This window comes from Gymnoscopelus microlampas (assembly GCF_963454915.1).
Source record: "Gymnoscopelus microlampas genome assembly, chromosome: 16".
NCBI classification, from domain to species: domain Eukaryota; kingdom Metazoa; phylum Chordata; class Actinopteri; order Myctophiformes; family Myctophidae; genus Gymnoscopelus; species Gymnoscopelus microlampas.
This window is the reverse complement of record NC_139953.1, coordinates 10278551-10292363: the sequence shown is the minus strand read 5'-3', so window position 1 is coordinate 10292363 and position 13813 is coordinate 10278551. Positions and strand designations below refer to the sequence as shown.

At 37.7% G+C, this 13813-nt stretch overlaps 1 protein-coding gene across 1 annotated transcript; it reads right to left on the bottom strand.

Moving 5' to 3' along the window:
* Nucleotides 1-419: 419 nt before the first annotated feature.
* Nucleotides 420-13499, bottom strand: LOC311062829 (uncharacterized protein; the record flags this gene model as incomplete). Its single annotated transcript, XM_084082048.1, has 3 exons — nucleotides 420-1866; nucleotides 2916-3497; nucleotides 13289-13499. 3 exons carry the CDS (start codon nucleotides 13497-13499, stop codon nucleotides 824-826), a joined length of 1836 nt encoding a protein of 611 aa, XP_083938174.1. The 3' UTR covers nucleotides 420-823.
* Nucleotides 13500-13813: the final 314 nt, after the last annotated feature.

The window sequence follows — 13813 nt, the reverse complement described above, 5'->3', positions numbered from 1 at the left end:
TTGTACTTAAGTACAGTACTTGAGTAAATGTACTTAGCTACACCACTGGTATTTAGATATTTAATATTAATTTGAACAGACACGCCCCCTTCCCATACAAAGCCATTGTAAGTTGAAGCTTCATTGTAACTATGATAGATTGAATGAAAACACACGTCATTGGTTCTGGTGACTGATATTGTTCTTCTAATACGTGAGGGATATGGTAGTCCCTGCTGAACGTGTTTAGTTTCTACAGTAATACTAAGACAGTTACAAAGCAACATGAGACACACTGTCCATGTAGATTTATTTATTATATATTTCATGTGGTTTAATGTTAAAGACAGGTACTGCATGGCAACTAATAACATTACATCAATCTTCATATCATCTGTACAGCATATAGGCAAAACCTTTGTGACCAGTGATCTTTACATCATTAATTACTATGAGTTCTGATCTCAACTTCCTGAAAGACAATGGATATCATTCATTATTTTACTGTAAATCTTCCAAGTTGTCCCTGGTTATAACTAAACATATGTTTTCATTTGACAACTAAAGATTAATCATCACGAATTAACCATTACAGAAGCTATTTACATTTGACATTCAGAGAAATATTGTTTAAACTTAATGCATGATTCCTGGGGTTTCATTTAAGATTGAGCAAAGTAAGGTAGAGGTGAGCGTTGCTAATTAGAGCTATTCTATATGAGCTTATTAACTGTACAGAGATTAACACCACTATATTAAATGACTTACTCAGGTGTGAAATAAGTAAACCCATGAATTACATTTTGTTTTTTAAGTTGCACATATGTTACACATTATACTCATGTTACCAAGTAGATATCTTGTAGTTCATTTCTGAACATAAGTTCAGCATCTCTTCCTTCAACACTGAACGTGAAAGTTTGTGTCTTTCCTCTAACTCTTTCATCTCTCTGTTCTTCTCCTCTAGTTGTCTCTCAAACTCACTCTGCATCTTCTCTTTCATCTCTCTGTTATTTTCCTCCGGTTGTCTCTCAAACTCTCTCTGCATCTTCTCTTTCATCTCTCTGTTCTTCTCCTCTAGTTGTCTCTCAATCTCTCTCTGCATATTTGTCTTTGAGGTCATGATGTCGCTGAAGATCTCAGGCAAGATTATCTTCATCAGGTGTCTCTCTGCTTCTGCCCTGGCGTCTCCTTTATAGATCTCTCTCTCTATTTCCTGTCTTTGTCTCTCCTCCATCTCTCTCTTCTCGTTCTCTCTCTCCTCTTTAAACTTTTCCAGATTTCTCTCCATCTCCTCTTTTCTCTCAGACTTATTCCTCAGCTCTTGTTCCAGCTCTCTTTTCTTCACTTCATCCCTCTCCTCCCTCATTTGTTTCTCTAGTTTAGCCAGTTTATACTTAAGGTCACTGATGTTTGCCTTAAGCTCTTGGATGGTTTCCGCTTTCTCCCTCTGAGATTCCTCAAGCTCCTTCTCAAACCTCTCCCTCATCTCCTGCTCTTCCTTGTGTTTCCTATCCTCACTGTCCCTCTGAATCATCTCTTTGGCCTGGTCTTCTGTCTTCTGGTAGTTGCTGTAATATTCATGCAGGTGTTCACTGAGCTTAGAGTCCAGCTGTAGAAGCATGTCAATCATTTCTGAACTTGCATTGTTTCCCTTTCTCCTCACCATGTCAATAATTCCCCGTGCTTTGTCTGCCCTGAGTATTTCCCCTATAACTGACTCCATTTCTTTATCATTGATTACTTTCTTATTGAAAAGTCTGTCCATTAGAGAATTCAGGATGGTCACTGAGACTCTGTCAATGAACTCACACCTCACAGTCGTCAGACATTTCTCAGCTTCCTCGCTCTTTATCTTTGTCAAAATGTGCTGAGTCATGGAAGAACCTTGAAGACAAGATGGGGGTTGGTTTTATTATTTGTGGTATAATTGTGTAATAATAACATTGATAATATATATATATACAGATGTGCCACTTCAAAACTTCACACGTTACTGTTCTTTCCCTGAAAGTCCCCTGAAAATGCATTTTTTTCCTCCCTTTTCTGCCCTTAAAATGCACTGTTTTGCCCCTGAAAAGAAGTTGTCACTACACACCCCCGTTTTTCCCTTCAACAGACATCCATATACATGAGAACAAAAGAATGTGTGTTTAAGAAGGACTCATTATGAGGCGAAAGGTGATTTGACCAGTTGCTCAAATTAATTAGCATCATAAAAGCAGTGATCATCAAAATAATTCAGCATTTTAAATGCCCTTCTTTGTCCCTCTTATTGCCCTGGGAATCCCCTGAAAATGTACTGTCTTGGCGATGGCAGGACATGTGAAGTTTTGAAGTGGCACATCTGTATATTAAGGTTTCAGCCTAGTGGCTATCTTCAGATCTGTAATGAAGGTCACTTGGTCAAAGGGCGGCCATAGCTGAGTGGTTAGGGAGCCCGTGGTTAGGGAGCCCGCCTGGGGAGCCAGAGGCCCTGGTTGCCCCAGGTTCGATTCCAGGCCGGGCCAGCATATGTGTCGATGAAATGAAACTTGTCCCTGAGCAAGACTCTTAACCCCTAATTGCTCACAGGTTCTCATTGGAAACAAGACCGCAAGGACTTTCATGAACGACCTGTTAAAAGGAATTATCCTTATCCTTACACGGGTGTTTATTTTTATTCATCAAAAACTGGTGTGCTGCAGATGTCCTGTGTGTTTATGCTGCTGCATTATTCTTTATGTATAGTCATTATAGTGTGTTTATTTGATTTACTTGTCCATAACATTATAATTAGCCGGTGGTGTATTCATTTCAAGTGTAATTGTGTATTGTGTGTATTTGAATCTGAATATTATTATATTTTGTAAGGCATACTAGCCGACTACATTTTGGCCAATCATCAAGAGAAAAGTCATCTAGTGAAACAATGTTTGTAAAGATCTAATTCTCACCAAGTTGTGTGTTTTCTGTGATGACACCATCCAATTCCTTCTTCCTCATCTTCAGTAGTTGGTCTTTCTCCTCTATTTTCTTCTCTCTCTCTATCTTGTTTTTCAGTTCAGTCTCTCTTTCTTCCAGTTGAACAGTGAGCTTCTCTACTTGGGTTCTCTGTTCCTGCAGGTCCTGGTTCAGTTTATCTTGTTTTTTGTTGCTCAGCTCCATCTTTTTCACGGTGTTCTGCAGATCTTTCTCTTGCTCTCTCATGTTTTGGGTCATATCCAGGAACAGACTCGGATCCTGGGTCATTTTCAGGAACTGCTCTCTCTGACCCTGGGTCATTTCCACAAACAGCTGTCTGTGATCCTGGGTCATTTCCACAAACAGCTGTCTGTGACCCTGGGTCATTTCCAGGAACAACTGTCTGTGATCCTGGGTCATTTCCACAAACAGCTGTCTGTGATCCTGGGTCATTTCCACAAACAGCTGTCTGTGACCCTGGGTCATTTCCAGGAACAGCTGTCTGTGATCCTGGGTCATTTTCATGAACTGTTGTCTGTGATCCTGGGTCATTTGTCTCACACCCAGTGCTGTTTCTATTAGAGAACATATATAAAATATAGATGTGTAACTTTAGAATCCATAGACAACATTCTCAGTTAATCATATTGTGTCCGTATCTCTTTCACTTGTATTCGGCATGATATTGTATTTTTAAAACATGTCAATTTACCACGAACACTGGCTCATGACACTTTGCATATTAGGACTGCAAATACATATGCACACAATGCACGCACACACACGCGCACACGCACACGCACATACGTTTCCCAAACCTTTTGGCTCGAGACCCAAACTAGTGAAAATAGCTGATCTACAAGCTCACAACGCTCCAGGATGCGAAGTGTTTTGAGATTGTAGATCTGCTTTTATCACTTTTCATGGAACCACACACACACACACACACACACACACACACACACACACACACACACACACACACACACACACACACACACACACGCGCGCACACACGCACACGCACACACACACACACACACACACACACACATACACACACATACACACACACACACACACACACACACACACACACACACACACACACACACACACACACACACACACACACACACACACACACACACACACAGCAGCAGAGTCATATACTCTGTCTCGCAGGTGAATTCCTGACTTGAAACGGCACTCTGTCCAGCGTGACATATAGTCATGTAGTATATAGTCATATAGTATATAGTCATATTCATATAGTATATAGTATATAGTCATATAGTCATATAGTATATCATACTATAATTCTAGTAACCTCTGTAGTGGTGGTGAGTACGTGAGTGAAGACACCCGGTTCTCCTCACTGGCTGGACCAATTGCTCTGATTTTGCACACAGCCATTGACCATTACCATCTGAACGCAACTGTGAAGCCCGTTTTTCCATTTCATCAAATCTCAGCTTCTTATTAGCGTTTTTCTGTCAAACACTGTCGCCATGGTTACGGGCCTGCCCAGCTATGGGACGAACTGCCTCCCGGGTTGCCAGATCATGTGCGCATATCCCCCCACGGATGCGCTGCGCCGACGGGTATGGTCTAGTAGTATATAGTCATATAGCAGTAACAGCTGTGAGTAGGAGTACGGGTGATCTGACTATGTTTTGTCCTGTGTCATTTTACTTAATTGGAGTATTTCCAATTGTCAGTACTCTTACCTCTATTCCACTACATCTCAGGCAAATATTGCACTTTTACTCCACTACAATTATTTGAAAACTTTAGTTACTAGTTACTTTGTAGATTTTGATTATTATTACAAAACATACATTAACCATTTCAGCCCTATAATTTCGGCCATTTGAAAATAGCAGATCTACAAGCTCACAATGCGTCGCATCGCGGCGCATTGTGAGCTTGTAGATCGGCTATTTTCAAAAGATTGTTAAAAATTTTATACATTTGAAAACTTGTAAAATGGGACATTCTGCAGAATGAGTACTTAATACTTTTGGTACTTTATGTATATTTTGATGCCGATACTTTTGTACTTTTACTCAAGTCAATTTTGAATCAAGGGGCAAGTCTTAGATATTTACGATGAGGCCGTCAAAATGGCCAAAGTGGCGCTGTTTTACCCTGCGCCGACCTGCGGTGTCAGAAAGAATTTATTTTAACACAAGAGACTGGGTTTTTTGACAAACTTTAGACTAGATTTTCTTACTGTAATAAAAATTCCAGTCGCTAGTTTAAAGTCTCCTTTCAATCATCAGGATATGCGTTTTGCTAAATTATGGTCCTATTTATTTTAAAATTGACGATAAAGTAGGCTATTCTCTAGGAGGGGCGGGATGATTTGATTGACAAGCTACACAACCAATAGCATTCATTCCCCGCCCCCCCGCTCTTGATTAACAAGCTACCCAACCAATAATGGTCTGGTCTCATTCTGACGCGAAATTTGAAAGATGGCGGACCTACAGTCGTGGTACAATCGGCTTCATTTTCGGTCTGTAGAAAGCAGCGGAGTGGCTTTGTCCATCTCATTTATACAGTCTATGTTTTGAATTCCGGACTTTCACTTGTAACGGAGTACTTCTACATTACTTTTACTAGTTTACTTTTTTCCACCACTGGGGTGTGGAGATATTTTAACTTCCATCTAACTCTCCAGTTTGCTGTTTTTATTGTTTGCTGTATTTTAGATTATAGAGATAGATAGTAGGGGTGTGCCGATACACTAATTTCACCAAACGATACGATACGATATTTGGCTCACAACTTCGATACGATTTCGATACGATACGATACGCACTTTTTTTATTATGAAAATATATGGGGGAGAAAAAAAGAAAATGCAAACAAATAATTCTGTTTTTGCATTATTCAGACATGCAAACTTGTAGCTTTTCAGCTACAATAGCCGTTTTGAATCCAAATAGTGTGACACCTGACCCGAAAAAAAAACATGTTGTCACTCTTTTCACTTCGGGCCCGTTTGCATGCCTGATTATTATGATTGTAAAAATAAAAAAGTTTTTTTTTTTTTTTTTTTTCAAAAACAATATATTTTTTTTCCAAAACGATACATATCGTCGCGAAAACGTATCGCGATATATCGCGGGACGATATATCGGCACACCCCTAATAGATAGATAGATAGATAGATAGAGCGTGTAGATCTCATATTTTCAAAGTAATCTTGAAAAAAGTTGAAAATGGAATCCTCGAAACTTTATAATAACACAAATCTTGTATGGGGGGTCCCTGGATGCCACAACATCTTTTTCAGATGGGGGTCTGCAGTCAAATACATTTAGGGGTCCTTGAGTGAGTTGAGCTATGCAAAACAGACATCATAATTGTGTCTGCCTTCATTATTTTCAAGGCAAAAAAACAAAACCTTTGTCAACTCTCTGCCTTCAATTACTGTACTTCAAGGCAAAAAAAAATACCTCATGTCATTGCTAATGCTAAGGGAACTACTAATGCTAAACTCCAGTATATTTATGTGGTTTTACACAAAGGGATTTAAAGTGTTGTTCCTGTCAGCTTCCATGGATTACTATAATACTAGCTTTGTCTGAGGAGCTGGACTGTAATGGACGTCTCATCAAGTAGGATAAACATTAATGTCATTATGAGAATGTCTTGAATTTTAATTTAGGCTACATTATTGAGCAAAGGACAAGAGTGTATCTTCTATGGTCTGCTGCACACACACACACACACACACACACACACACACACACACACACACACACACACACACACACACACACACACACACACACACACACACACACACACACACACACACACACTCATAACTGTGACTGACTGATAATAAAGACAGTATAATAAAGGTTAAAGTTAACATACAGTTAGTTTCTATTTGTTATCACCTCTCATACTTACCAAGCTGATGAACTGATTCCTTTCTTTCAATCTTATACTCTGCTGTCTCAGCTCTGAGGTACCGTTCAGCTCCACCTTTAACTACATAAAAACAGTTAAGATGTGTTTTGATAACAACTCTTCATCAGATTAACATGTCATACTGACTGGACAATACATTTGATATTAAATCACATTCAACTCTTGCATACATGTACATGATGAAGAACAGGCAGCTTTAAAATAATATGAACACATCAGATAATCATAAACCTATTATTGTAAATATTAATGTTAATATGAGCTGAATTACTGCTTCCTGTGTATTATGATGATGTCACTCTCCTCACAATGCTCAACCACAAGCATTGAGTTAACCTGATACCTTGGGTCATTATTTTGAATTATTAAAACAAGTACAATTAGTTTGGTAATATTACTTTAACCACTTAAACCCCAGCTCACAATGCGACGCGTTGCGTCGCATTGTGAGCTTGTCGATCGGCTATTTTCAGCGAAAGCTTTCCCCACAATAACAGAAAACAGAAAATACACTAGAATTGAGCCCTGAGGGACTCCGGTTACCCATATGGGGTTTAAGTTAAGATATCATCAGGATATGAAGACAGCATTAATGTTGTTTTAATGCATGTGTATGTGTTTTCTTTTACTTGAGGACCCCCAGTGTAGTATGCATTAGACCGATGGTTCGCAAAATGTTTGGCTTGAGACCCAAATGAGAAAATAGTGAGATTAGCAGATCTACAAGCTCACAATGCATAACAGTGCAACACTTTGTGAGCTTGTAGATCTGCTATTTTCACTATTTCTTAAAAGCTTATATTTGTAGTAATTCAATTATTCTTAAAGATATTTGAATATTCATTTTTGGTTAGCGTTTTTGAAAATCTTATAAAATAATTAAAGTTGTACAGTGCAGATTTCAAAAAAACGATTTTTAGCAGCCTCTGCTGGTCATTACCGTCACTGCAGGCCGTTCGTCTATTACTGCGTTACCCAGAATTCCATTCGTTTTCACCGGAAGACGGAAGCGTTTCAAAAAGCGTTCTTTTAATTGTTTTATACGATCTGTGGATCGTTTCTCTTAGCCAGTGGAGCTTTAGTTACCGTGAGCTGTGTTTTCTTTTTCTGTTGTTTTTCGATCTTCAAATCATACAATCTCTTAAAATCATCGTGAGTTTCTTTTTGTTATTAGCGTGGTAGTTCATACTGACGTACTGTATCTTAGGGGGAACAATACATAATTACATACCATAATATGAATATACGGTAACAATGTAATTCTGGTGCCGTGGATGAAAAGGTTAATTGCAGGGGGGGTGAGCCAATTAAGTTTCTATTCACTGTGGAGATATTACCATGCATTCATTTGTTCTGTTATTGTGAGAACTTGATGTAAATCAGAAAACACATGAGAGGACATGAAGTAAAATAGATGTGATACTCACCAGCCCATCCTGTTCCCATTCATGTTCATAATTCATGAAAAGAAAACACATTCATGATTAGAAAACTGATACTTCACATACAGAACTATGACTAATCATTTACACATTGTTAAAAGTGACATAAAATCACATCATTTAAATGAATCTGCTGACTCAATTGAGCTCATTGATAGATTATCTACTGCTTCTATTCAGTCCATATCATTTATATCTTGTGGACACTATCTTGTCTTAAGTAAAAGTATCAATACTGCAATATGGAAATACTCTGTTACAAGTAAAAGTCTGGAATTCAAAATGTACTTGAGTAAAAGTATAAAAGTATTGGCATCAAAATGTACTTAAAGTACCAAAAGTAAAAGTACTCTTTGTGCAGAATGTCCCATTTCAAGTTTTCAAATGTATACAAATCTTTTGAAAATAGCAGATCTACTAGCTCACAATGTGTTGCATTGCGACACATTGTGAGCTTGTAGATCGGCTATTTTCAAATGGCTGAAATGTATACAGGGCTGAAGTGGTTAATGTATGTTTTGTAATAATGATCTAAATCTATAAAGTAACTAGTATGGGAATTAAGGTTTTAAGATAATTGTAGTGGAGTAGAAGGACAATATTACATAATATTATATAATAATATTTGCCCCTGAGATGTAGTGGAGTAGAAGTAGTAGTATTGGAAATACTCAACTAAAGTAGAAATACCTCAAAATTGTACTTATGTATAGTATATAGTACAATGTACATAGTACAATATGTCGCATCGCGATCATGCGACACATTGTGAGCTTGTAGATCTGCTATTTTCAAAAGATTTATATATATTTTATATATTTGAAAACTTGTGAAATGGGAAACTCTGCATAAGGAGTACTTTCTACGTTTGGTACTTTAAGTACATTTTCATAATTCCGGACCATTACTTGTAACAGTGTATTTCTACATTGTGGTATTGATTCTGGTATTGATACTTTGACTTAAGTACAAAATCTGAGTACTTTCTCCACCACTGCCAATCAAAAACAGAGATGATGCCAAGTAAATGACTTGCTGTGAGCTTCTTTCCTTCTGATATTTTGTACGTACACTCTCAGAGTTATAGTCCAGCAGGGGTCCATTTGGTTCCTAACTATCAATAATTTAGCTGGGGACCCCCTGTAACCCCCTCAAGGACCCCTGGGGGTCCCTGGGACCCACTTTGAGAACCACTGTTGTGGGCCATTCTGTGATGAATGTATTTGTTGTCATCTAGACCAGTGGTTCTCAAACTTTGTCATGTCAAGGACCCCCAAATTAATGTATTTAGCCGCGGACCCCCATCTGAAAATGTTTTGCACCAGGGACCCCCAGAAGAGAAAATGTGTTTAAAACTTTTTTTTTGTTTGCACCGACATGTGAGCTTGTAGATCTGCTATTGTTGGTGAAGAGATTTGGTATAGAGGGAAAGAATTAGGGGACCAAGTAAAGAACCCTGTGGGGCCCCACTCAATGAAGTACTGTATATAGGGTTTAAGTAGTTAAAGCACTATTTGAACACAACATAGTTTATTTAACCCAATAAAGCCGGGAACGAATCTGTGTAATTTTAGATTTCTTTGGCTATTCAAAATAGCAGATCTAAGCTCGTAGCGTGGCACCGAGCGCCGCGCTACGAGCTTAGATCTGCAATTTTTGGAAATTTGTGAAAACTTGTGCAAATCTTTTAATATACATATTTTTTTAAATCAAACTTTTGTAACTCAGATGGGAATCTGCTTCTAGGAATCTGGGGGTCCCTGGGACTCAATAATTTGAGATGGGGGTCGGCGGCCAAATTTATATGATTTTGGGGGTTTGAGAACCACTGATATTATAGCAACAAAGGTTTTCTCAAAAAACTGTTAGGATTTAGAAGACATTTGTAGGATCCCCCAGAAGCAAAGATTTGAGTTAAAAATGTTTGCTTTAAAAATATATATATATATTCAAAGATTTGCACAATTATTTTCAAAACTAGAAGATCTACAAGCTCATGAGCTTGTAGATCTGCTATTTTTGAATAGCTAAAGAAATGTTAAAATGACACACAAATGCGTTCCCGGTCTTAAAGGGTTAAAATAAACAGATCTCGTCTCTTGGATCTCAATAGAATAATAAAGAACAGCGATGGAAATCTTCATCACTGTAGTTTTAATTCAAACATGTGATCTTTATGCGTCAAGTATAAAGTTATTTTCAATCTGTCCTATAATGCAAAGTGTTCCTTGTGACATACTGTATCTTAGGGGGAACAATACATAATTACATACCATAATATGAATATACGGTAACAATGTAATTCTGGTGCCGTGGATGAAAAAGTTAATTGCAGGGGGGGGGGGGGTGAGCCAATTAAGTTTCTATTCACTGTGGAGATATTACCATGCATTCATTTGTTCTGTTATTGTGAGAACTTGATGTAAATCAGAAAACACATGAGGACATGAAGTAAAATAGATGTGATACTCACCATCAGGCCATCCTGTTCCCATTCATGTTCATAATTCATGAAAAGATAAAACACATTCATGATTAGAAAACTGATACTTCACATAGAGAAATATGACTCATCATTAACACATTGTTAAAAGTGACATAAAATCACATCATTTAAATGAATCTGCTGACTCAATTGAGCCCATTGATAGATTATCTACTGTTTCTATTCAGTCCATATCATTTATATCTTGTGGACACTATCTTGTCTTAAGTAAAAGTAATGTAATACTGCAATATACAAATACTCTGTTACAAGTAAAAGTCCTGAATTCAAAATGTACTTGAGTAAAAGTATAAAAGTATTGGCATCAAAATGTACTTAAAGTACCAAAAGTAAAAGTACTCATTATACAGAATGTCCCATTTCAAATTTTCAAATGTATAAAAATCTTTGGAAAATAGCAGATCTATTTTCTGTAGATCAGCTATTTTCAAATGGCTGAAATGTATACAGGGCTGAAGTGGTTAATGTATTTTTTTTGTAATAATAATCTAAATCTATAAAGTAACTAGTATGGTAATTAAGGTTTTTAGATAATTGTAGTGGAGTAGAAGGACGATATTTGCCCCTGAGATGTAGTGGAGTAGAAGTAGTAGTATTGGAAATACCCAACTAAAGTAGAAATTGTACTTAAGTATAGTACTTGAGTACATGAACTTAGTTACTTTCTACCACTGGAAATTAGTCTTCTCATTCTCCACTACAATTATTTGAAAACTTACTAGTGACTTTGTAGATTTTGATTTTATTACCACAAAACACACTTCAGATCTACAAGCTCACAATGCATCGCGATGCGACGCATTGTGAGCTTGTAGATCTGCTATTTTCAAAAGATTTATATTTATTTTATACATTTGAAAACTTGTGAAATGGGACACTCTGCATAAGCAGTACTTTCTACTTTTGGTACTTTAAGTACATTTTCATAATTCCGGACTTTTACTTGTAACAGAGTATTTCTACATTGTGGTATTGATACTGGTATTGATACTTTTACTTAAGTACAAAATCTGAGTACTTTTTTCACCACTGCCAATCAAAAACAGCGATGTTGCCATGTAAATGACTTGCTGTGAGCTTCTTTCCTTCTGATATTTAGTACAAATGGAACCAAATGGACCCATAAGGGTCCATTTGGTTCCATGTGTACACTCTCAGAGTTACAGTCCAGTAAGGGTCTATTTGGTTCCTAACTATCAATAATTTAGCTGGGGACCCCCTGGAACTTCCTCAAGGACCCCTGGGGGTCCCTGGGACCCACTTTGAGAACCACTGTTGTGGGCCATTCTGTGATGAATGTATTTGTTGTCATCTAGACCAGTGGTTCTCAAACTTTGTCATGTCGAGGACCCCCAAATTGATGTATTAGCCGCGGACCCCCATCTGAAAATGTTTGGTTAAAATGATTGTGATTCTGTTTCAACACATTTTACTGGGGACCCCCTGGGACCCCCCAAGGACCCCTTGGGGTCCCCGAACCCCAGTTTTTAGAACCACTGATCTAGACCAGTGTTTCCCAAACAGTGGGCCTGGACCCATCTTTGGGTCACGGACCAATGCTTATGGGTCACGAGTAAACCTCTGTTCTTTTTTTTTTTAATATCTCTTTTATTTTTGTTTCCTACCATTCTTTACCTTATTATTTCAAAAGATAAAAAAATAATAATAATAATTAAGAAATTAAAGACATTTCAAACATTTTTTTTAAATAATGTCATGATAAAAAGTAATCAAATACTTTCTAGAGTAAAAAAGAACACGTTTGAAAATAGCTGATCTACAAGCTCACAACACGCAGCATCGTGATGCATTGTGAGCTTGTAGATCGGCTATTTTCACTAGTTTGAGTCACAGAGAGAGCAAATTTCTCTTTGTAGATGGATTATTTACGTACCTTTGTGTTACACTGTCATACCACAAAGTATAAAGTAGGACATTGATTTATGACAAAACATATAAAGATTAAATATGGAGATACAAGGTTTCTGCTCAACAGCCACGTTATGAAACATAATGAAGACTCAGATTACTGTAAACCAGTGGTTTTCATGTTTTCCAAGGACCCCTAAATTGATACATTTGGCTGCGGACCCCCATATGAAAGTGTTTTGTGCCAGGGCCCCCCAGAAACAAATATTTGAATGAAAACTGTGCTTTAAAAACAAAATATATATATATTCAAAGATTTGCACACATTTTCATGATTTTTCAAAAATAGCCAAAGCTAAGTGGTTGAAATGATTGTGACGCTATGTTAACTGATTTAGCTAGGGACCCCCTGGTCCCCCCGCCCCCAGGTCCAAGGACCACTGGTGGTCCCCAGACCACTGGTTGAGAACCACTGCTGTAAACAATTCTAGACATTATATGAAAGCACAATGTTATTAATACATGAAGAGATTAACATGATCACATCATTGTACATGTCAAGGTTAATAATAATGCACTGTGACAGTACAACACTTACCCCCGTTTACTGCCACAGCAACCTCCACCTCCTGTCCTCCATGTTGGACCTGACAGATGTAACATACTCCATCTGTCTCTTTATTGTAGTCTTTCAGTATCAGAGACACATTGCCTTTCTTCAGCTCCTGGGCGTCCAGGGACAGTCTGCCCTCATAGCCCCTCCCCTCTATCACCTGACCTTTCTTATACACGTAAATGCACTCTGTCATCTTAAACCACCTGATTGTCATGGAAACCGCGTTGGTCCCAGGAGGGAGGTGACAGGGGAGGGTGACATTACCACCTTCCTCAACCTCAGCATAGCCTTTAGAGGTCAGTTTAAAGTCACCTGTTGGAGTAAATAAAATAATTAGTGACATATGAAACTATTAGTGTTCATTTAAACATATTTACATTTGAATGATGAACATATGAATTGGAAAATATGAATACAAAATAAATGTATGTTTGCCTTTTATCAAAAATAATCAAAAATTGCACAGGCCAGATATGACAAATAACTTACATATACGGACATTATTGA